The 24,597-nt window shown below is 46.7% G+C and overlaps 1 protein-coding gene across 5 annotated transcripts in view; it reads right to left on the bottom strand.

Annotated features, from left to right (window-relative positions):
• PGGHG (protein-glucosylgalactosylhydroxylysine glucosidase) overlaps nucleotides 1-24,597 on the bottom strand; it is a 191,067-nt gene that overhangs the window by 19,267 nt on the left and 147,203 nt on the right. For all 5 annotated transcript variants that reach the window (XM_063945072.1, XM_063945076.1, XM_063945074.1 and 2 more), the window contains 2 exons: nucleotides 20,448-20,584; nucleotides 18,626-18,759 (listed from right to left, as the gene is read on the bottom strand). In XM_063945072.1, the coding sequence (XP_063801142.1) occupies nucleotides 18,626-18,759; nucleotides 20,448-20,584 (271 nt within the window). The remainder of the gene's footprint in view (nucleotides 1-18,625; nucleotides 18,760-20,447; nucleotides 20,585-24,597) is intronic.

The following is a 24,597-nucleotide window of genomic DNA, read 5'->3' as shown; positions in this document are numbered from 1 at the left end:
CATTGTGGCAGGCAGATTCCCCGTTTTTACACATTGTGGCAGGCAGATTCCCCCTTTTTACACAATGCGGCAGGCAGTTTCCCCGTTTTTACACATTGCGGCAGGCAGATTCCCCTTTTTTACACACTACGGCAGGCAGATTCCTCGTTTTTACACATAGCGGCAGGCAGATTCCCCTTTTTTACACACTACGGCAGGCAGATTCCCCGTTTTTACACATAGCGGCAGGCAGATTCCCCATTTTTACACATTGTGGCAGGCAGATTCCCAGTTTTTACACATTGCGGCAGGCAGATTCCCCCTTTTTACACAATGCGGCAGGCAGTTTCCCCGTTTTTACACATTGCGGCAGGCAGATTCCCCTTTTTTACACACTACGGCAGGCAGATTCCCCGTTTTTACACATAGCGGCAGGCAGATTCCCCATTTTTACACATTGTGACAGGCAGATTCCCCGTTTTTACACATTGCGGCAGGCAGATTCCCCCTTTTTACACATAGCGGCAAGCAGATTCCCCCTTTTTACACACTACGGCAGGCTCCCCCTTTTTACACATTGCGGCAAGCAGATTCCCCCTTTTTACACATTGTGGCAGACAGTCCCCCTTTTTTGAAGAAAGAAAGAAAGAAAGAAAGAAAGAAAGAAAGAAAGAAAGAAAGAAAGAAAGAAAGAAAGAAAGAAAGAAAGAAAGAAAGAAAGAAAGAAGAATTATACTTACCCTCCCCGCTGGCTCTGGCTCCTCGGTGCAGCGTCAGACGATTGACGGTGGAGGAGGGAGCCGCAGCAGCGCTGTGTTATTGGTGGAGGCGCTGCTGCTGCTGCCCCTCTGCTTCACTATAGGCTGTTCTCGGAAGACAGCCTATAGTGAAGCAGAGGGGCAGCAGCAGCAGCGCCTCCACCAGTAACAAAGCGCTGCTGCGGCTCCCTCCTCCGGCTCCCTCTTCCTCCTTCTCCCCCGTACTGCTGCTCCTCTCCTCTCTGGGCAGCTGTGCGCTGCGGGCAGCGGTTGCCCGCAGCACGCAGGGGCATGTAATGAGTCAGTTTGACTCATTACATGCTTTGGGCCCCTGGACAGAAGCGGGCCCCAGTGCAACGCACTGGTTGCACTGGCAGTAGTTCCGCCTCTGCTAACGCCGTCTTTTGCTCTTTATATGCATGAAAAGGAAATTTTCTTTGTTTTGTAAAAATCAAAAACAAAAAAAAAAGGCAACAAGTTGCTTTTGTTGAGTATTAACCAATATATTTTATTTATGATGCACCACAATATTATGAAGGCATTATGCTAGTTCATGGATCAAGACAGATGACAATTAACCACTTGCACAGGATGCGATCAGTCAGATACACAGGGTGGGATGTACTAAGGGAAAATGCGGTAAAACCCCCGTTTTCGGGGGTTTTACCGGATTTTCAAATGTACTAAGAACCGGCCGCCGGGTTTTCGCCGCCCAGGGTATTGCCATGGCGATACCCTATAGAAGCCTATGGGCTTCTTATCGCCAGCCGCTGCATCCCGCCGCAGACGCCGACCCCCCAATCCCCCGGCATACCTTCCTCCAGGAAGCCTGGACCCGGAAGGTAAACTCCTCCTCCAACCTAGCAACGCAGCCAGAGGTCCTTCCAGCTGCAGGGGGGAGGAGGAGGTGGCACCGGGGACAGCCTGCTGCTGCTTCCCGGCATGGGGGGGGGGGGTGGAGAGCCCAGGGAGGTGACGGAGACCCCGCACACCACCTCACAGGTATCGCGGGGGGCCTCCGTCACCGCACTGCGATGTTGATCGCATATGTTAGTACATCCCGCCCCCTTTGTTAATAGCGCCAGGGAAGGGAAACTTTCCTCCACTGCTGCACTCAGAGGGACCAGAAGGTCCCTCTGCCTCCCTGCATCCTCTCCTCAGTGTTGCCAAACTGCCGATCATTGCTGATCGGTCAGCATGGCAGGACCACCCACCCAGCGGCTGCAGACAATAGCAGCCGCTGGAAAAGTGTAAAACAACCCCCCCCAAGCCACCCCCAGACCTCTATGTGTACCTGGCAGCTGTCTTAGGGGTAAAAAGTGTAACGTCGCAATGTTACCAATGTTCTGATGTTACCGCTCTTCCCGACCGATGTTCTGATGTTTGAGAAAAAAGGTTTTGTTTTTTAAAAAACATTTTTTGAATATATCTCTCTTACGTCCTGGAGGATGCTGGGGTCCACATTAGTACCATGGGGTATAGACAGGTTACTTGGGAGCCATGGGCACTTTAAGAGTTTAATAGTGTGGGCTGGCTCCTCCCTGTATGCCCCTCCTATCAGACTCAGTTTAGAAAATGTGCCTGGTGGAGCCGGTCACAGCTAGGGGACCTCCTAGGAGTTTTTCTAGTTTTATTATTTTTTCTAAGAGTTAGGTTCAGGAAGGCTGATGGCAACAGCCTCCCTGCTTCGTGGGACTTAGGGGGGGTGGGGAGTAGGAACCAACCCTAGACGTTAATGGTTCTCTATCTCCGCTGACAGGACACTGAGCTCCTGAGGGTGCTGATTGCAAGCCCACGAGGCGACTGCTCACTCCCGCAGCACGGCCGCCACCCCCTAACAGAGCCAGAAGATAGAAGAGTGGTGAGTATGACGCTGGCGGGAATGGCGCCATAAAGGTAGGAGCGCAGCTCTGACAGGCTGTGCTCCGGAGGGCTCAGCGATACTGATGTGCGGCACTGTGAGGGGCGCCGTGGGCCAGCGCAAATACCCTACACTGGTCACAGATGCTAACAGGGGATAATCCCACTGTTAGCAGCCAAATCACCTCGGGCCAGTATAATCCTTGATTTTGGAAGACGCGCTATTACAGGGGGCGGGGCTTCTTCCTCAGAGAGGATCCAGCACTCAACACCGCCATTTTCTCCCTGCAGATCACACTGAAGAGACGCTGACAGGGAGCACTGTCCACATAACTCTGCGTGACCAGGGTGTTAAAGACGGGGGGAGAGTGTAGATATACAGTAGCTGTTTAATCTATTAAGGTTATTCAGTCAGCGCCGGCTGTTTACTGTATAAACTGCCTACTGGGGCGCTGTGCGGCTGGCTCCATATTCTCTGTGTCTTTCTGAAGGTACTCTGGGGGAAACTGTGTCTGCATTTTCCAGTGTGTGTGTGTGTGTGTGTTAGCTCACATAAACATGTCTAGGAACTCTGTATCTTGTGCTGCAGAGTGTGTATCTTCTCTTGAAGAGTCTATTCCATGTACTCAGGACTGTAATATACTGTCTCAGCCTTCTGAATCCGAACTCCCATGGGTGGATTCTCTTAGGGGAATGATATCCCAGATTTCGTCTTGGATAGCTCAAAATGAGACTGAAACACAGGTTTTGAGTAAGTCTACTGAAGTTTTGTCGTATTCGGCTCCCACTACCTCTTCAAAGACCCCAATTGTTTACCCTAAGAAGCGTGCTCTTGCCCAGATTATGCAAACTGACATGGATACCGATTCTGATACAGAGGATGGTGATGGGGATATGCAGGGGGGGGGGGGGGGGATGCATCCCTTGCTAAGGGGGTACAACTCATGATTGAAGCTAACAGGGACATTTTACACATTACTGATAAGGTACCTGAGCAAGTAGAGGAGGCTTATTTTACTGACAATAAGAAATCCTCCCTTACATTCCCTGCGTCAAAGGAATTAAACGCATTGTTTGAAAAATCCTGGGAAAACCCAGAGAAAAAATTCCAGATCCCAAAAAAGGGTTTTCATTACTTTTCCTCTCCCTGAGGATGACAAGAAAAAGTGGGAAATCCGGCCTGTAGTAGACGCTTCTGTGTCTAGGTTGTCTAAAAAAGTGGTTTTACCTGTCCCTGGGTCCACCGCTTTAAAAGAGCCGGCTGACCGTAAGATTGAGACTACACTCAAATCCTTATACACAGCCACTGGCGTAGCATTAAGACCCACTATTGCTTATGCGTGGATTTCTAAAGCCATAGTAAAGTGGTCAGGCACATTACTAGAAGAATTAGATTCTATGGATAGAAGTGACATTGAATTGTTTTTACGTCACATACAGGACTCATGGTGGAGGCCATGAAGGACCTTGGCCATCTTAATGCGAGGGCTTCTTCCATGGCTGTCTCGGCACGTGTCAGGAATCCGCATTCTCCATTGCATCACTTCCAGTGAACAGGCGTCTCCTGGCTTCAGTCCTCTGTTTTCAGAGTATTCCCTGTGAATTGGACCTGTGGCACTACAGGTCCCAGCAGTTCCAGTCCTCAGTCTCCTGCAGCCCACAGCTCACTGTGCTCCACTTAACCAGTTCTATCTATTGGTAACCACTGGTTTCAGCCAGCAGCCTGGAGTACACAGTGCTTCTAGTTAAACAGCATTAACTCCCAGTGCACTACTGATCACAGCCAGCAACCAGCAGTGCATTGCATTAACTGTCTACAGAATTATTCTCCCGGTTAATCACCAGCTCCAGTTAACTCTCAGCTGATCTGGGCACAAAATCCTGGAGGGTGTGTTCTCACAGAGATTCATCCAATCATCACAGAGCAAAGGGTATTAACTCCAGTTCCTGGTTCATTCTCATCGCCTTGGACAACGAGTCACATATGGTGTGTTTAGTTCTCCTGGTTCCCGTCTCCAGTGATTCCTCCGTTGTTGTTCCCGTCTCCAGTTATTCACCGTGGTTACTCTCATCATTCATCACTCTGCAATTCTCCTGTGTACTCCGGACTTCAAACCACAGCCAGCTACAAGCTCATCAGCAGTAAGAGACTCTCCTCAGGTGTTCATTCCATTTCCTTACCTGTGCACTTCGTTATGAGTATATCAACCTGTGTATCTCAGTAGTAATACCAACTAATTGCATTGAGACTGTCTCCTGCTTGGGCCTAGTGAGGCCATAAGGACTTATGCTATATAGAGACTGTGTATTTTCAAATAATACCGGAGTTCTGCTTTTACCATTTGCATTTCAGCTTTCAGTTCATTTCATATTATACAGAGACTGTGCTTTCAAGTATTACCGGAGTTTTGTTTATTCATCTGCATTCAGCCAAATAAGTTATTTCATACTTTGTTGAAAGATACTTTCAGTTACTTTTGGATTCAGTTATCAATCATTGTTTGCTACATTGCCGGTCTTCAGTTATTATTCATTGTTATACCATCTGCTTTGTTACCTCTGCTAATAAACATCAGCGCATATGCGCAGGATTTTCATATTGCTTAAACGCTTTGTACATTGCACCAACACTGACCCACTAGTGCCCCCTCCGGGGACAGACAAAACCTGAGACATGACAGTTTGTCCAAGGCCCATGGACCCGGACGGTGGTCAGAGTGTGGGGTCAGGGCTACTCCAGAGTTTGGTATCACGACTCAATGATTATTAGGCTGCACAACAACAAGTGATCCTGTTTCTACAGGGAATGTCTATCCGTTTGGATACCTTGCAGTAATCCCTTCCAAGTTCTGTTGTTTCTCCAGTTCCTGTTCAAGTCACTCCTGCTCCAGTCATTTCAACTTTCCCTGCACAATCCATTCCTGTGGATGGATCTTGCTCAAGTCAGTCCTATGGCAGTCCCTTCACAGCTAATTCTCCTGAGAGAGCGACTTCCTCCTTTGAAAGCTTCAAGACTCCTTTGTTGTCTGCTGTGAACTCTGAACCAATAAGCACTCTTTATCATCTATTGGAACAACTTCAAAGTCTCCTAACAAAAATCATTCCAATAATGCCAGAAATCCTGGGTGGTGCTTTAAACGCAGTGAAGAGTCCTGCTCAAAGTATTGAGACTAGTGCGACCTTCGTGTCAAGCTTCCTTCAAACTAAAGTCTCTTCTCCTATGCAGAGAGAGGGCAGATTCCAGAGCTACCCGCGCTCCAAACTCACGGAAGCTGAACGCCGGCATCGCAAGCAGCTTCACCTCTGCTTTTACTGTGGGAGTTCTAGTCATCTTATTAAGGACTGTTCCTTCCGCAACTCAAAAGTTAGTGACAGGTCCCAACATCAGAGTTTTCACCTGCAAACCTTCCAACGTATCCTCTACAGTTTCAAGTTCCTTTACCCCAGACAGGAGTGTCCAAAAAGTCTACGATTGGGGTCCTGTGACAAATAGACCCAATCCCAAATTCGGAAATCAAAAGAGACAATCTATGTTACCCATAACTAAAGTAGTTTCTGTGTCTACAGCCCGAGAAGGGGCATCTGTGTCTACAGCCCGAGAAGGGGCATCTGTGTCTACAGCCCGAGAAGGGGCATCTGTGTCTACAGCCCGAGAAGGGGCGTCTGTGTTTACAGCCCCAGGTGGGGCATCTGATGTTGTGACCCCAGAAGGGGTACCTGATGTTCAGGTTCCAGAAGTAGCATTCGGGCATGCAACTCAAAGAAGTGTGTCTGATCTATTAACCCCAGGAGGGGTCTTTGGAGTTTCAGTCTCAAAAGAGGAATCCAGGGCCAAGATCCCAGGAAGAATTCTTAAAGCCACAGATACAGACATGAACTTTTGTTTGCCAACTTCAGAGAGTGCTACCAGCTCAGTACCACTCCAAGAGGGATCATCAGAACATCCGGATTCTGTCTATACAGAGTCAAGTGTCAATGGACCTAGCCCGGTTCTAGCCGTCGGTCCAAAGTCTCCACTGGTTCTAGCCAGCACGAGTAGCTCTGTTTCCAATGATGAGCTACCTCCTCTGGTTCCAGCCGGTTCAAGCTTTTCCGGACCCAATCCGGTCCCATCCGTCTGTCCGGATCAGCCTCCTTCGGTTCCAGCCGATTCCAGCATCTTCGGATCAAACCCGGTCCTATCCGTCAGTCCGAAGACTCCTCCGGTTCCAGCCGGTTCAAGCTCTTCCGGACCCAATCCGGTCCCATCCGTCTGTCCGGATCAGCCTCCTTCGGTTTCAGCCGATTCAAGCCTCTTCGGATCAAATCCGGTCCTGTCCGTCAGTCCGAAGACTCCTCCGGTTCAAGCTTTTCTGGACCCAATCCGATCCCATCCGTCTGTCCAGATCTGCCTCCTTCAGTTCAAGTCAATTCAAGTAGTCCTGTACAAATCCCGGTTCCATCCGTTTGTCCAAAGTTGCCGTCTGTCCCTGCCGATTCCAGTTCCTCCGAACCCGATGTGGTTCTCTCCAGTGTTTCAAGTAAGCAACTCCTGTCGCTATGTCCAGAGTCTACAGTTCTTGCAGATATTGCAGTTGCCTCAACCCAGATGTAGGCTCTAAGCATCTCACCCCAAGGTGAAGCCTCTAGTGTTCAGTCAACCTCAGCTGAGAATTCCCGTCAGTCAATCCAGGAGATGACGTCCTCTCTCCACCCTAGAGCATTTCAAGTTGATTCTACTCCTGCTTCTGAATGCTTATTCCAGTCCTCTACTCTCAAGTGTCCTACATTGTCTTCCGAGACTTCAACTGACATTCAGCCTTCCAAGTGTCCACTAGATACACAAGCTCCAGTCTACTTTGATGGTGACTATGCTCAGTTCCGTGCAGTGGCGAGCCAATACCTCGCTTTTACTGAGTCGGAATCTTCAGTGAGTATTACTCCAGCCAATGCAATCAGATACTTCCTCCTGTTCTTCAAAGGTAGAGCACTGGACTGGGCGAATCCTCTCATTGAATCTAAAGATCCCGCTTTCTGCGAAGCAGTAAAACAGGAGTTTGCTCCAAAGTTAATGCATTCAAAGTCATCTGGGTATTCTGGCCAATTTGTCAACAGTCTGCCTACTGCTAAATTCTCTCCAACATCTCTGTCTGTGCAAAATCAGGATACATTAGACCAAGTTATTAAAGATTTCCAAGCTGCAAAGTCAAGACAAGGTTCTCAGACTTTGGATTTGAAAGTTGCATATACTTCCGTGTCTCCATCCTACAGCAACACTTCTGAAAGTATTGACTCCCCGGATTCAACATCTGCTCAGTCTTCTGATCATTCTTCCAGTTCTCAGTTTTTCGACTCCAACTCTTTCCAAACACGATCAGGTTCTGTTGAATCAATGTATCAGAGATTTCAAGAATTACAGGAATTGGAGAGCTCCAAAACCAGTTCAAAGTCTACCATCTGTTGACGTGTGTTGGCTATTCTGCCGTTAACCCTAGTCCTGGTGTCTCATATAGCTTCAAATTCACTGGTCCACAGGTTGTCTCAGATACTGTTGTTCCTATACAAAAGGCTCCCATGACCACACTAGACCTGGACTCTGACTCTGAAAGTGAGTTTGTTGATGAAGACTCAAGTTACATTATGGGAGGTTCTATCCTTCCTAGCTATGCCTTTTCCCAGGACGTAAATTCTGTCTCAAATGACCATGAATGGTCTACTTGTTCTGACGAGAAAAATCGGTCTTCTGAAGATGAAAGTTGGGAAGACTTTTGAGGACCTCTGATTTTGTTTATTCCTAAGTTCTTTTTCAAGGATCCTCCAAGTTCCAGCATGGGTGTTCAGTGCCCACCCATAAAAGGGGGGGTACTGTCAGGAATCCGCATTCTCCATTGCATCACTTCCAGTGAACAGGCGTCTCCTGGCTTCAGTCCTCTGTTTTCAGAGTATTCCCTGTGAATTGGACCTGTGGAACTACAGGTCCCAGCAGTTCCAGTCCTCAGTCTCCTGCAGCCCACAGCTCACTGTGCTCCACTTAACCAGTTCTATCTATTGGTAACCACTGGTTTCAGCCAGCAGCCTGGAGTACACAGTGCTTCTAGTTAAACAGCATTAACTCCCGGTGCACTACTGATCCCAGCCAGCAACCAGCAGTGCATTGCATTAACTGTCTACAGAATTATTCTCCCGGTTAATCACCAGCTCCAGTTAACTCTCAGCTGATCTGGGCACCCAATCCTGGAGGGTGTGTTCTCACAGAGATTCATCCAATCATCACAGAGCAAGGGGTATTAACTCCAGTTCCTGGTTCATTCTCATCACCTTGGACAACAAGTCACATATGGTGTGTTTAGTTCTCCGGGTTCAAGTGTTCCTGTCTCCAGTGATTCCTCCGTTGTTGTTCCTGTCTCCAGTTATTCACCGTGGTTACTCTCATCATTCATCACTCTGCAATTCTCCTGTTTACTCCGGACTTCAAACCACAGCCAGCTACAAGCTCATCAGCAGTAAGAGACTCTCTTCAGGTGTTCATTCCATTTCCTTACCTGTGCACTTCGTTATCAGTATATCAACCTGTGTATCTCGGTAGTAATACCAACTAATTGCATTGAGAATGTCTCCTGCTTGGGCCTAGTGAGGCCATAAGGACTTATGCTATATAGAGACTGTGTATTTTCAAATAATACCGGAGTTCTGCTTTTACTATTTGCATTTCAGCTTTCAGTTCATTTCATATTATACAGAGACTGTGGCCAATATTTACTAATATTCGTGTTTTGGCCGTTTTGAAGGGTGTTTGAACTCGAATGGTATCGGGTGCATTTTACTGCAACTTTTTGAATCCTGATACGATTATTCACTAAGCTGCCGAGTTTTGCACATTCGTTTTTTCCGATGTCGATGTGATTCGTAATATCAGGCAGTGTTTTACGGGAGTGATGAGTAAAACACTGCCTGAAAAAACACAAGGAATCCCGTCCGGGAACTTTGCGGTCAGCGGTTGACCGAAAGTAACCTCACCGCTGACTGCAAAGTTCCCACCATTGGCTACAATGGAGCGCATAGGCGCTACATTGTATCACTGCCGTGTGCTGCCTGACAGACACTACAGGAGCACACAGCCAATGTAGCGCCTATGCGCTCCATTGTAGCCAATGGTGGGAACTTTGCGGTCAGCGGTTGACCGAAAGTAACCTCACCGCTGACCGCAAAGTTCCCACCATTGGCTACAATGGAGCGCATAGGCGCTACATTGTATCACTGCCGTGTGCTGCCTGACAGACACTACAGGAGCACACAGCCAATCAGGAGGGTGCCACGACGTGGCTCTCCCTGATTGGCTGAAGGGACCCTCTTTGACAGGAGTCAGGGGGGGTCCTGGCAGTCGGGAAAAGGGGTCCCATGTGTAAACATGGGGCCCCTTTCAGTGCGTGGTCGGGTTTCTGTTTGTTTTTTTTGCCAAGTACGTGGATTATTCAAAGGCCGGATTCTTCACTGGATTTTGTGAGTATAATTTTTTTCACAGGTACCCCTAGGATTCTACATGGAGAAGAGGACCGAGCCTCGTGGGAACATAGGTAAGTATGTGAGTGTGCATGTATGTAATAAAGTTGTACTGTCACGGTGTGTGTGTCCTGTTTTTATTGGGGTATTTTTTTCTAGTAGCAGTACTACAGGTACCAGCGGGCCCGGTTTTCCACCGCATGCTGGTACTTGTGGTTCTCCAAGTACCAGCTTGCGGGGGAGGCTTGCTGGGACTTGTAGTACTGCTACTAAAAACAATATTCACAATTTCACACTTGGCTATCAGCCCCCCATCCGCCGCCCTTGGATGGGGGGGGACAGCCTCGGGCTTCACCCCTGGCCCTTGGGTGGCTGGAGGGGGGGGACCCCTTGATTGAAGAGGTCCACACTCCTCCAGGGTACCCCGGCCAGGGGTGACTAGTTGGGGTTTTAATGGCACGGCCGCACGGCCGCAGGGACCGATATCAAAGTGTCCCCCGGCTGTGGCATTATCTCCCCAGCTAGTGGAGCCCGGTGCAGGTTTCAGAAATACGGGGGACCCCTACGCTTTTTGTCCCCCGTATTTTTGGAACCAGGACCAGGTGCAGAGCCCGGTGCTGGTTGATTAAATATGGGGGGACCCCTGTCATTTTTTTCCCCATATTTTTTCAACCAGGACCGGCTCAAAGAGCCCAAGGCTGGTTATGCTTAGGAGGGGGGACCCCACGCAATTTTTTTTCCCGTTTTTACACTAAACAGACCCTTTCCCATAGATAACGATGCACAGTTCTCACTGATCCGTGCATGGTTATCCAAACTCGACTGGAAAAAGCAGGTCTATTTTATTGCTGCTTTTTTTAACGAATCGAAAAAAAACAGACCCGCACTTGAGCACTCAGAAACTAACACCCAAATACGAATGAATAGTGAATGCCCATATTCTAAGAAATAACAGCCACGTTTGACCGATGGTCTATTCATTTGTATTTGTGAACGTTGTCATTCAAACCATTACGAATAATCCAAACACTGCCGAGATTGGTGCTTAGTGAATTCCCGGATTGGGACTTAGAAAAAAAAACACAAATCGGGCAAACTCGGATTTTTAGTAAATACTGGCCTGTGTGTTTCTAAATAATACCGGAGTTCTGCTTTTCAATCCATTTGCATTTAACTATCTGTTCATTTCATATTATACAGAGACTGTGCTTTCAAGTATTACCGGAGTTTTGTTTATTCATCTGCATTCAGCCAAATAAGTTATTTCATACTTTGTTGCAAGAGACTTTCAGTTACTTTTGGATTCAGTTATCAATCATTGTTTGCTACATTGCCGGTCTTCAGTTATTATTCATTGTTATACCATCTGCTTTGTTACCTCTGTGCTAATAAACATCAGCGCATATGCGCAGGACTTTCATATTGCTTCCACGCTTTGTACATTGCACCAACACTGACCCACTAGTGCCCCCTCTGGGGACAGACAAAACCTGAGACCTGACAGCACGCAGGGAACTCTGGCTACGCCAATGGTCTGCGTATGCGGAATCCAAGAAGAGTGTGGAGAACCTACCCTTCACAGGTCAGGCTATATTTGGGGAAGCATTAGATGCATGGATCTCCACAGCAACTCAGGGCAAGTCAACTTTTCTTCCCTCAGCAGCACCGCCGACTAGGAAATCTTGTCCTACATCTACAATGCAGTCCTTTCGGACCGCAAAAGTTAAAGTCCAAATCCCCTTCCACTTTCTTTAGAGGAGGTCGGGGGAAATCCAGTAAACCTGCACCAACATGAACCTCATGAACAAGGGTTATTACTCAAACCTGTTTGTGGTACCGAAACCGGATGGTTCAGTCAGGCCAATATTGAACCTAAAGTCATTGATCCCTTATTTGAGGGAATTCAAAATGGAGTCTCTGAGAGCGGTGATCTCAGGTCTGGAGGAGGGGGAATTCCTGGTATCCCTAGATATGAAGGATGCGTACCTTCACATTCTGATCTGGCCACCTCACCAGGCTTATCTAAGATTTGCGTTGCTGGACTGTCGCTATCAGTTCCAGGCACTGCCGTTTGGACTCTCCATGGCACCGAGGGTGTTCACCAAGGTCATGGCGGAGATGATGCTACTCCTCCGCAAGCAGGGTGTGAACTTAATTCCTTATCTGGATGATCTGCTGATAAAAGCATCTTCCAGGGAAAAGCTGTTGCAGAGCATTGCTCTCTCAACTCAACTACTCCATGGATGGATCCTGAATCTGCCAAAGTCGCTTCTGGAGCCGACAAGGAGTCTGTCCTTTCTGGGGATGATCCACGACACGGAAGTACAGAGGGTGTTTCTGCCGGAGGAGAAAGCGTTGGTGATACAAACAATGGTCCGGGATGTCCTGAAGCCAGCCCAGGTATCGGTTTATCAGTGCATTCGCCCTCTGGGGAAGACGGTTGCCTCCTATGAGGCGCTACAGTATGGAAGATTTCATGCACGGCCTTTCCAACTGGATCTTCTGGACAAATGGTCGGGATCTCATCTTCACATGCACCAGAGGATACGTCTGTCACTAAAAGCCAGAATCTTGCTCGTCTGGTGGCTGCAAACTTTTCACCTACTAGAGGGTCGCAGGTTCGGGATCCAGAATTGGATCCTCCTAACCATGGATGCAAGTCTCAGAGGTTGGGGAGCAGTCACCCAAGGGGAAAACTTCCAAGGAAGGTGGTCAAGTCTGGAATCCATCTTTCCGATAAACATTCTGGATCTAAGGGCCATGTACAACGGTCTTCTACAAGCGGCACATCTTCTGAAAGATCGGGCCATTCAGGTTCAGTCGGACAAGGTAACGACAGTGGTCTACATAAACCGACAAGGTGGAACGAAGAGCAGAGCTGCAATGTCAGAGGTAACAAGAATAACCCTCTGGGCGGAAAAGCACGTGGTGGCGCTGTCAGCAATCTTCATTCCGGGAGTGGACAACTGGGAAGTGGACTTCGTCAGCAGACACGATCTCCATCCAGGAGAGCAGCCCGGGGTGTCTCGGCTTTACAACTTTGCTGAGCGGTTACTTGGTCAGGATCGAACACGTTTGCCAAGTTCTACAAGTTCGCTACTTTTGGCCTCAGAGAACCTAAAGTTTGGTCAATCGGTTGTGGAGGAGCCTCCGTGCTCTCCCTCCCCCGTACTGGGAGCTTTGGTACATCCCCATGGTACTAATGTGGACCCCAGCATCCTGTAGGATGTAAGAGAAAATAGGATTTTAAATTACCTACCGGTAAATCCTTTTCTCATAGTCCATAGAGAATGCTGGGCGTCCACCCAGCGCTTCGTTTTCCTGCATTTGTTACTTAGTTAAGTACTGCGGTGTTACTTGGTTAAGTACTGCATTGTTATTGGTTAAGTACTGTTGTTCAGCCATTGCTGAATTGTTTCAAGCTAGTTAGCTTGATTTTCTGTTATATGTGAGCTGATGTGAATCTCACCACTATCTGTGGATTTCCTTCTCTCGAAGTATGTCAGTCTCTTCGGGCAAAGTTTCTAGACTGAGTCTGGTAGGAGGGGCATAGAGGGAGGAGCCAGCCCACTCTATTAAACTCTTAAAGTGCCCATGGCTCCCAAGGGACCCATCTATACCCCATGGTACTAATGTGGACCCCATCATCCTCTACGGACTACGAGAAAAGTATTTACTGGTAGGTAATTAAAATCCTTCTTTTTTTTTGTTTTCTTTTTTTTTTACTAAAATCATTTAGGATAAGGTTCAAGATAAGGATAAGATTCATGTTCTTCACCTAAGTCACTAATAAATAAAATAAAAAAACGACAATTTCGGAGCAGTTAAAAGTAGAGCTCTAGGTCTGGCTCTGGTAATTTCAGATGCAGCACTAATACGTGGCTCTGGGCATTTGTCTTTCAAGTTCCTGTGCTAGTTCCAGGGTCTGGGCAGTTGGTGACTACAGGCACTGTGCTACGTCCTAGGTCTGGGCAGTTGGTGACTACAGGCACTGTGCTAGTTCCAGGGTCTGGGCAGTTGGTGACTACAGGCACTGTGCTACGTCCTAGGTCTGGGCAGTTGGTGACTACAGGCACTGTGCTACGTTCTAGGTCTGGGCAATTGGTGACTACAGGCACTGTGCTAGTTCCAGGGTCTGGGCAATTGGTGACTACAGCCTGTAGTCACCAATTGCCCAGACCCTGGAACTAGCACAGTGCCTGTAGTCACCAATTGCCCAGACCTAGGACATAGCACAGTGCCTGTAGTCACCAACTGCCCAGACCCTGGAACTAGCACAGTGCCTGTAGTCATCAACTCCAAGACCCAGGAACTAGCACAGTGCCTGTAGTCACCAATTGCCCAGACCCTGGAACTAGCACAGTGCCTGTAGTCACCAATTGCCCAGACCCTGGAACTAGCACAGTGCCTGTAATCACTAATTGCCCAGACTTAGGACGTAGCACAGTGCCTGTAGTCACCAACTGCCCAGACCTAGGACGTAGCACAGTGCCTGTAGTCTACAGGCACTGTGCTACGTCCTAGGTCTGGGCAGTTGGTGACTACAGGCACTGTGCTACGTCCTAAGTCTGGGCAATTAGTGATTACAGGCACTGTGCTAGTTCCAGGGTCAGGGCAATTGGTGACTACAGGCACTGTGCTAGTTCCAGGGTCTGGGCAATTGGTGACTACAGGCACTGTGCTAGTTCCTGGGTCTTGGCAGTTGATGACTACAGGCACTGTGCTAGTTCCAGGGTCTGGGCAGTTGGTGACTACAGGCACTGTGCTACGTCCTAGGTCTGGGCAGTTGGTGACTACAGGCACTGTGCTATGTCCTAGGTCTGGGCAATTGGTGACTACAGGCACTGTGCTAGTTCCAGGGTCTAGGCAGTTGGTGACTACAGGCACTGTGCTACGTCCTAGGTCTGGGCAGTTGGTGACTACAGGCACTGTGCTATGTCCTAGGTCTGGGCAATTGGTGACTACAGGCACTGTGCTAGTTCCAGGGTCTGGGCAATTGGTGACTACAGGCACTGTGCTACGTCCTAGGTCTGGGCAGTTGGTGACTACAGGCACTGTGCTACGTCCTAGGTCTGGGCAATTGGTGATTACAGGCACTGTGCTAGTTCCAGGGTCTGGGCAATTGGTGACTCCAGGCACTGTGCTAGTTCCAGGGTCTGGGCAATTGGTGACTACAGGCACTGTGCTAGTTCCAGGGTCTGGGCAATTGGTGATTACAGGCACTGTGCTACGTCCTAGGTCTGGGCAGTTGGTGACTACAGGCACTGTGCTAGTTCCTGGGTCTGGGACTACAGGCCCTGAGCTAGTTCATGGGTTTGTGCAGCTAGTGGATACAGGCCCTGTGCAAATTCCTGGGACCGGAAAGTTGGTGATTGCAGGCCCTGTGCTAGTTCCTCGGTCCAAGCAGCTAGTGGACACAGGTACCAGCTTGCTGCTCTGTGCAGTTGGTGATTACAGGCACTGTGCTAGTTCCTGGCTCTGTGCAGTTGGTGATTACAGGCACTGTGCTAGTTCCTGGGTCTGTGCAGTTGGTGATTACAGGCACTATGCTAGTTCCTGGCTCTGGGTAGTTGGTGATTACAGGCACTGTGCTAGTTCCTGGCTCTGGGTAGTAGGTGGTTACAGGCCCTGAGCTAGTTCCTGGGTCTGTGCAGTTGGTGATCACAGGCCCAGTACTAGTTCCTGGGTCTGGGTAGTTGGTGATCACAGGCACTGTACTAGTTCCTGGGTGTGGGTAGTTGGTGATCACAGGCCCTGTACTAGTTCCTGGGTCTATGCAGTTGGTGATCACAGGCCCAGTACTAGTTCCTGGGTCTGGGTAGTTGGTGATCACAGGCCTTGTACTAGTTCCTGGGTCTGTGCAGTTGGTGATTACAGGCACTGTGCTAGTTCCTGGGTCTCGGTAGTAGGTGGTTACAGGCCCTGAGCTAGTTCCTGGGTCTGTGTAGTTGGTGGTTACAGGCCCTGAACTAGTTCCTGGGTCTGTGCAGTTGGTGATCACAGGCCCTGTACTAGTTCCTGGGTCTGTGCAGTTGGTGATTACAAGCACTGTGCTAGTTCCTGGGTCTGGGTAGTAGGTGGTTACAGGCCCTGAGCTAGTTCCTGGGTCTGGGTAGTTGGTGATCACAGGCCCTGTACTAGTTCCTGTGTCTGGGTAGTTGGTGATCACAGGCACGGTGTTGGTTCTTGGGTCTGGGCAGCTGGTAAATACAGGCCCTGTGCTAGCTCCTGTCTCTGGGCAATTAGGTGATTACAGATGCTGTACTAGTTCTTGGCTCTTTGAGATTTGCATACTACTATATCTATATTTGTTAGGGTAATTTAAAACAAATGGTAAAGTGACTGTGGCCATTTTGTATGTGATGTTTTCCTCTCAGCCATTATGAAACATGTTAGGTAATGTCCTGGCCATACGGCAGTCCAGTCATCTATTTATAAAGTATAGGTTTGTCGCTGTATATGTGAGTTGGTACTATCTTATGACAGCTTACATTAGAGATCACAGATATTAGCTCACAATTACTGCAGCAAGAAATAAATAACAGATATAAAACAATATTTTAGAAAATAGCAATTACTTTTAACTACATTCCATTTATATGATAAAGGTGCTGTCATTGCAGCTCACAGTTTACACACAGGACCATTTATACAGAGCTGTCCTCTTCATATCACCAACTGGAAACATAAGCCAAAGCAAGCGGTACAGTCGGCGACATCCAATGGTACTATTACATCACATTTCTTATAGCATGATATCAGGAAGAGTGTATGTGTGTCTCTCTCTCTCTGTGTGTTGGGAGGATATAACAGAGACAGCTCTGTCTTTCCGTTTATGCACATATTATTAGTCCATGTTTATAGTATTGTTTACTATCACTCCGGAGAAGATCCATACAGTCACTCCATTCCCAGTGTCAGAGTATCCCCACCCCTGTACTAGTGACACTGGGGGTAATTCCGAGTTGATCGCAGCATCAAATTTGTTAGCAGATGGGTAAAACCATGTGCACTGCAGGGGGGGGGGGGGGGGGGGCAGATATAACATTTGCAGAGAGAGTTAGATTTGGGTGGGTTATTTTGTTTCTGTGCAGGGTAAATACTGGCTGCTTTATTTTTACACTGCAATTTAGATTTCAGTTTGAACACACCCCACCCAAATCTAACTCTCTCTGCACATGTTATATCTGCCACACCTGCAGTGCAAATAGTTTTGCCCAACTGCTAACAAATTTGATGCTGCGATCAACTCGGAATTACCACCCCTGAGTATTAGAGCAAACACTAAGCATGCTCTGGAAATTAGGGTGCGTGAATACAGGCAATGCACGGCGGTGATGCTTTTGAATGTTTAGGGCAGCCCTCTGCTTACACAGCCTAGATGCAAAGGCAGGCTGCAACCCACCATATTTTGGGTCGCAGCGGCAAACGGTTCAGACACCCCTATGTTGGGCGGTGGAGGTTACAAATTACGCGATTTGCACTGAATCGCATCATCATGGCCCTGCCCCTGCTTAACATTGCCTGTAATTACATTCACATCATCACGCCGACCGACTCCACACACTTTTTCATGACATGCTTCCCGCTGAGCCGACCTAGCTGCCCCTTACTCACCAGAGGTACTGATTTATATAGCGCACACATGTTATACAGTGCTTTACATAGAATATTTATAGTCAGTCACATCAGTCCCTGTCCCAGTGGAGTTTATAATCTATGGGGTCTATGTAATAAGCACTGGAGAGAGATAAAGTAGAGCGAGAAAGTACCAACCAGCTCCTGACATTTTTCAAACATAGGCTGTAACATGGCAGTTAGGAGCTGATTGACTGGTATTTTCTCTCTCAACTTTATCTCTCTATTAAAGTAAAAACACAATTGTAATGGCTTTGGATTGTGGGATGAAACCCATTCAACCTCTACACACTTGGGTTCAAAACTCTAGATCCTAAGTTCTCAGTGTCGGGGGTAGCAATGCTCCATTATACCAACTGTGCTGCCCATTGAGAGACTTTTCCCTCAAAGTCAGGGTTGTGCAAGACTTTTCCAGCTTTCTTTGCTCTAATAAAATTCAGTGTTCTCCTTGAGCTACTGTATATTTGTTGGGCGGTCCATCCGGCAAAATTCCATGACACCCGGCACTGTGATGTGGTCAAAAGTCGCGCTGCATTGATGTTTCGGTTTGAAACTTTGTCTAGGAAGGATAGTGGCAGTGTTCATAAGACGTTGGTCTCTGCCATGGCGATGCAGGCACCATCTACAGGGTATAGCATTTCCCTTTACTCTTCGCCCCTTCCCCACCTCTTTCCCTTCCCAGCTCCATCATGGTGCCGTCTGACTTTGGGTAATTGCTGGGGAGAACACTGAAATAAATTATTTATATATATATATATATATATATATATATATATATATATTAGAGTTTTTGGAGGTCACAGAAAAATGTAAAGAAAAGTGTTCACACAAAAGCACTAAAAGAAAATGTAAATTAAAAGAAAATGAAGAGTTGTATACAAATGTTAAATTCACATGTGTGAGATTATTACCCATGTCATGGCAGGTCCACCAGGATCAGTAACGGCTTCATAGATTTTGAGATCATTTCTACGTTGTTCAGGAGTCATTGGGAACATAAGAGGGAAACCGAGCAACACAGCATCTGCCTGCTTCACCTCTTCACCTGTATAATGTAAGAGGACTCATAATAAGACAAAAATGTATGCTAAAAATAAATAACAATTGAAACAACAAATAACTCCTAATGTAAGGCCTTCATAAATAGTGATCCTGCTGGTGAACAGCTGGAGCCATTCTTCCGCTAAGACAGCCACAGATGCTGCAAAGCTGTCCCCATATAGTGCACGTGAACCCAAATGTGGACTGTGGGCCTGACTCATTATGGATCGCTTATGCGATCCTATGTGCAGTTAACCAATGGTGGGGAAACTGCACATGCGCAGGACACATTCTACGCATGTACAGAATGGGTCATGCGGCTGCAGGAAAATGGGGTCAGGTTCGGGAAAATGGGAGGGTGTCGCCCCTGTTTTCCTGGCGATGGCAAGGCTGAGTAAACTGAATCTTACTCAGCCTGCCGTCGCAGATGAACATCATGACGGATGGTCGCGATGTTCATCTGATATGCAATCGCATCGCAAATGCAGGGAGGAGGTGGTATGCATTTGCATTGCTAGACTGCAAATACAAAGCTGCTGCAACCCTTAATATTAGGCCCTGTGTCGCATAATCTGTTGGTAAATGTGGGCAGAATATTTCTGCTATCGAAATGTGTGTGCAACTGTGTGTGGCCAATACTGCTGCTGGATGTGTGCAAGCCGCTTGTTCCCAGGGTTATGTGAGAGGACAGCTTGTGCGCAGGGTACTGTATAGAAGCAGCTTATTCCCGGGGTACTGTGTGTGGACAATACTGCTGCTGGATGGGGGCAAGCAGCTTGTTCCCAGGTTTATGTGGGAGGTCAGCTTGTGCGCAGGGTACTGTATAGAAGCAGCTTATTCCTGGGGTACTGTGTGTGGACAATACTGCTGCTGGAAGTGTGCAAGCCACTTGTTCCCAGCGTTATGTGAGAGGACAGCTTGTGCGCAGGGTACTGTATAGAAGCAGCTTATTCCCGGGGTACTGTGTGTGGACAATACTGCTGCTGGATGGGGGCAAGCAGCTTGTTCCCAGGGTTATGTGGGAGAGCAGCTTGTGCCTGGGGTACACGGTATTAGCAGTTTATTCCTGGGCAAATTGTACCCTGGGACATAAACCTTGTTTAAAGACTCAGAGCAAAAGTCGTAGAAAGAAACTAGCTCTTTTGTGTTGAATATTATGTAATGTTTGTGACCTATATGAGCATTATTCAGAAATAAATAAAATCAATTGTGTTTGTGTCACCAGGTGTAAACAGCACATACAGCTGTAGGGCCTAATTCAGGGTTGATCGCAAAAGCAAAATATTTCTCTAATGGGCAAAACCATGTGCACTGCAGGTGGGGCAGATATAACAAGTGCAGAAAAAGTTAGATTTGGGTGGGTTATTTTGTTTCTGTGCAGGGTAAATATACTGGTTGCTTTATTTCTACACTGCAATTTAGATTTCAGTTTGAATACACCCACCCAAATCTAACTTTCACTGCACGTTATATCTGCCCCGCCTGCAGTGCACATGGTTTTGCCCATTAGAGAAAGATTTTGCTTTTGTGATCAACTCTGAATTAGGCGCGTAATTTGAATTTCCCAATGCATCACCCTGCCAGTCCCTTATTTTAATAACTATTCTCATAACAATAAGAAAATAGGGTCAAACCACAATATTAATTTATTTCATAATTAGAAACTTCAGTGTTATATGCTGTTAAAATTACCTATTTTGTAGCCATCATATTCCGGGTGATAATTCAACTTCGGGTCCAAGGGCACCTTGATCTTGCTTGCTACATCTTTCCAAGTGTCTGGGATGGGATGCTGTAAATTTATAGCCAGGTCTATGGAAAAGTTTAAACTATGGAAGGAAAAGGGTAGAATGTTTAGTATATGAACAGTCATACATATATTACGTCTGTCAGTATTTCCAACAGAACATTATATATACAGTACTGTGCAAAAGTTTTAGGCAGGTGTCGAAAAAATGCTGCAAAGTAACAATGCTTTCAAAAATAGAAAAGTGTTAATAGTTTACTTTTATCAATTTACAAAATGCAAAGTAAATGAACAGAAGAGAATCAAATCAATATTTAGTGCGATCACCCTTTGCCTTCAAAACTTCATCAATTCTTCTAGGTACACTTGCACAGAGTTTTTGAAGGAACTCTGCGGGAAGGTTGTTTCAAACATCGTGGAAAACTAACCACAGTTCTTCTGTGGATGTAGTCTTGCTCAAATCCTTCTGTCTGTTCATGTAATTCCAGACAGACTCGATGTTCAGATCAAGGCTCTGTGGGGGCCATATCACTCCTTGTTCTTCTTTACACTGAAGATAGTACTTAATGACATTGGCTGTATGTTTGTGGTCTATGTCCTGCTACAGAATAAATTTGGAGCCAATCAGACGCCTCTCTGGTACTGCATGATGGATAAGTACCTGCCTGTATTTCTCAGCAGTGAAGCACAAAGAAAAGGGCTAACATTGAGGAACGCAGATGCAGTGATTGGCCAAGGAAACTTAGTGCATCAGTTGAAAGATACATTGTGATTACTTCCCTTCGAAATTGGAAGATGTCCAGCAGTGCTATCATGTGGAACCATGGATTGTACACGTGACGTGACTGAGTGGCAAAAGGGAGCCATTGTTTTTGGCCTAGAGCATGGCCATAGCCTAGAGGAGGTGGCGGTGTTTGTGGGTGTGCCCTCAAAGACAGTGAGTAGTATCCATCTACAGTGAAAGAAGCATAGACACCAAGCATCTCAGTGGTGGAACAATGACCGAAAGGCTTGGAATGGTTTGCAGAGTACCAGACTGAAGTGCCTCAAATCACGTGGTCCTCCAATTCTCCAGATCTGGCACTTTGGGAATGTTTGGATGGATCCGGCATTGTACTGTTGGAGCAGTTCTGGACGTGTTTGGAACTGATTAGTGGTTGCTAGGCACCCTAACTGCCTGCAGTCCCGATTTGTCATTATAAACTTTTGGCCACTGTTCTGCCACTGAGATTCTGGGTGTCCATGCTTCTTATGGCCATGATCTCGGCCAAAAACAATGGCTCCTCTTGTCTTTCCACATTCCATATTATTTTGTCTGGTGTGTTTATACATTAGTCCTTAAGATCTCCCTTGTCTTATGTACCCCGGGTCCCCCGGAGTTTTAGTCTGGCTCTGGCGAGTATACACTTTTTGTCTTTGCATGATTCTTTTAAGTGACATATGCCCAATTACCTCAAACTCGGCACCAAGTCCTAAATGTAACCAATGCTTATGTCTAATAAAATAAAACACCTCATATACAGTATATGTGGTGTTCCTGGGGTCACAGAAAATGAATAATGATCTACAAATGTACAAAATGCACATAAATATGAGATTATAAAAACAAATAAAGGATAAAAAGCCGTAAGTAAAGAGGACACCTTTCCAAAGCACTTCCAGTCTAAATAAAATAGTACAGTATTTCTGTGATAGTTCGCCTTTGAAAAATGTGTTTTAGATTAACCACTTAACTGACGATTTTTCCCCCCAAAAAATGCTCAGAATTTTTTTTTTCATGAGTGAATTATGTGAAGAACATGAATTTAACCCTATCCAAAATGATTTTAGTTAAAAAAAAAAAAAAGTGTTTTTTTTTTTAAATAATATTTTTTCCGAAATATCGATCGGGAACATCACGACCATTGGAACATCGGTAACATCAAGACTTTAGTTTTTAGAGCCTGGACAGCTGCCAGGTACACAGGAAGGGGAGGTCCGGGGGTGGCTTGGGGAGGTTGTTTTACACTTAGTAGTGGCTGCTATTGTCTGCAGTCGCTGGGGGTGCGGGGTCCTGCCATGCTGACCGATCAGCAATGATCGTCAGTACGGCAACACTGGGGGAGGATGCTGGAGGGCAGAGTTTTTATTCGATTTTAAGTTCGAGCGAAGCCGAATCAAATTGACAATCTTTTACACTCATCAAATCGCACATTTACTAAAGTTCCATTTTGAAATCGATTTGCAAAATAAAATTCGATGTTGTTCGATTTTGACTAGTGATTTGCATTCGGTTTAGGATATCCATTTCACAATCAAATATAAAATCACCTATAAAGTCGAATGCAAAATCGAAAAAGCTTTCTCATTTATTCGTATTAGTCCAAATATATCACATGCAAGAAGTTGCTGTGGTTCCTCTAATTCTGGTTTGCGTACGTCTCTGATTGTAGGGGCACCTGCGTATGCACAGGAGCCGTTCTGTGTATGTGCAGAAAGGGTTCTGCATCGTCGCACACAGTGCCCCCTAAGCCGCAGACTGTCACCGCTTGGGGGTGGGGAGCCCAAAGACACAGGAGCGATGTGCACTGCTTCCATCTCTGAATGAGGCCCATAATTCCTACATCCACAGTGAACCACGTTTGGGACCCTTTTATTTGGAGATGTGTGCAGATCCTCAAATTTTTCTTGATTTCTTTTTAAAATTAATCAAAACCTCTAAAATCATGTAATTTGTACCTATCACATAGAGGATTTACAGTATTCTTAATATCTGGTCTGATTTATTGACAGGCGCTATGGCGGCTACACCTGCGATTCTGTACGCTGAGGATGTGCAAAATTATTATTTTTTAAACAGCAGCCCTGAAAAAGTGCAGAGACGCCCACCGGAGCCATCACAAAGGCACAGCAACTGCGAACACGTTCCCAGGTCACACGCAGATCCTTCAATTCATCTGCTTGATTAAATCCACGGAGTATGGATTTGCAGGCTCACCAAACAACACGCCCCAAAAATTATTACGACACACCTGTGTTTTATTCCACCACTACCCCGTCAACGCCCACAAATGGTGTCTGTCAGTCACTCTGAGTAAAGGTATGCACTTCAAGTAGAATCGCTATTAGACTTTGGTGCATGCGCTTAATTGCAAAGACATCGATTGCTAGTATTTTGGGGATTTGCAGTTCCATTTCGTGTTCTAATGCTAGTAAATGAATTAGGTGATCCTATATTGATCTATGTAAAAGTACCAATGTTTTGCCAATATTCGATTTTGAGTGGGATTTGGTGTTATATTTGATTTTACATCAAATTTGCCTTTAGTAAGTCTCCACATTGCAAAATTGAATGCAAATTGGAGGAAAAATCACCAAAACCCCCAAATCGAACATTAGTAACTACTGTATACCCTCTTATCTTTATATAATTATCTACTGACACCTAGAGGTTTTCATGGAGAGCTGCAGTCATTTTAAGCAGAATTTGCCAGTTGGTACTGTAAGGGCCTAGTGGGTCATTCCGACCTGATCACACGCTGACGTTTTTCACAGCGCAGCGAACAGGTCACTACTGCGCATGCACCGCAATGCGCAGGCACGTCGTACGGGTACAAAGCGGATCGTTGCTCTGCGATGGATTTAACGAAGAATCCATTCGCACAGCCGATCGCAAGGAGATTGACAGGAAGAGGGCGTTTGTGGGTGTCAACTGACCGTTTTCTGGGAGTGTTTGGAAAAACGCAGGCGTGTCCAAGCCTTTGCAGGGCAGGTGTCTGACGTCACTTCCGGTTCCGGACAGGCTGAAGTGATCGCAAGGGCTGAGTAAGTTCTGAGCTACTCAGAAACTGCACAAACTATTTTTGTACTGCTCGGCTGCACATGCGATTGCACCCTTGCACAGCAAAAAAGTTAGCGCGTGGTCAACTCGGCATGACCCTCCTAATTCAGATCTGATCGCAGCAGCAAATTTGTTAGCTAATGGGCAAAACCATGTGCACTGCAGGTGGGCAGATATAACGTGCAGAGAGTTACATTTGGGTGGGGAGTGTTCAAACTGAAATCTAAATTGCAGTGTAAAAATAAAGCAGCCAGTATTTATCCTGCACAAAAACA

This window comes from Pseudophryne corroboree, chromosome 11 (genome assembly GCF_028390025.1).
Source record: "Pseudophryne corroboree isolate aPseCor3 chromosome 11, aPseCor3.hap2, whole genome shotgun sequence".
In the NCBI taxonomy this organism is placed as follows: Eukaryota; Metazoa; Chordata; class Amphibia; order Anura; family Myobatrachidae; genus Pseudophryne; species Pseudophryne corroboree.
This window is presented reverse-complemented; position numbering and strand designations above follow the sequence as displayed.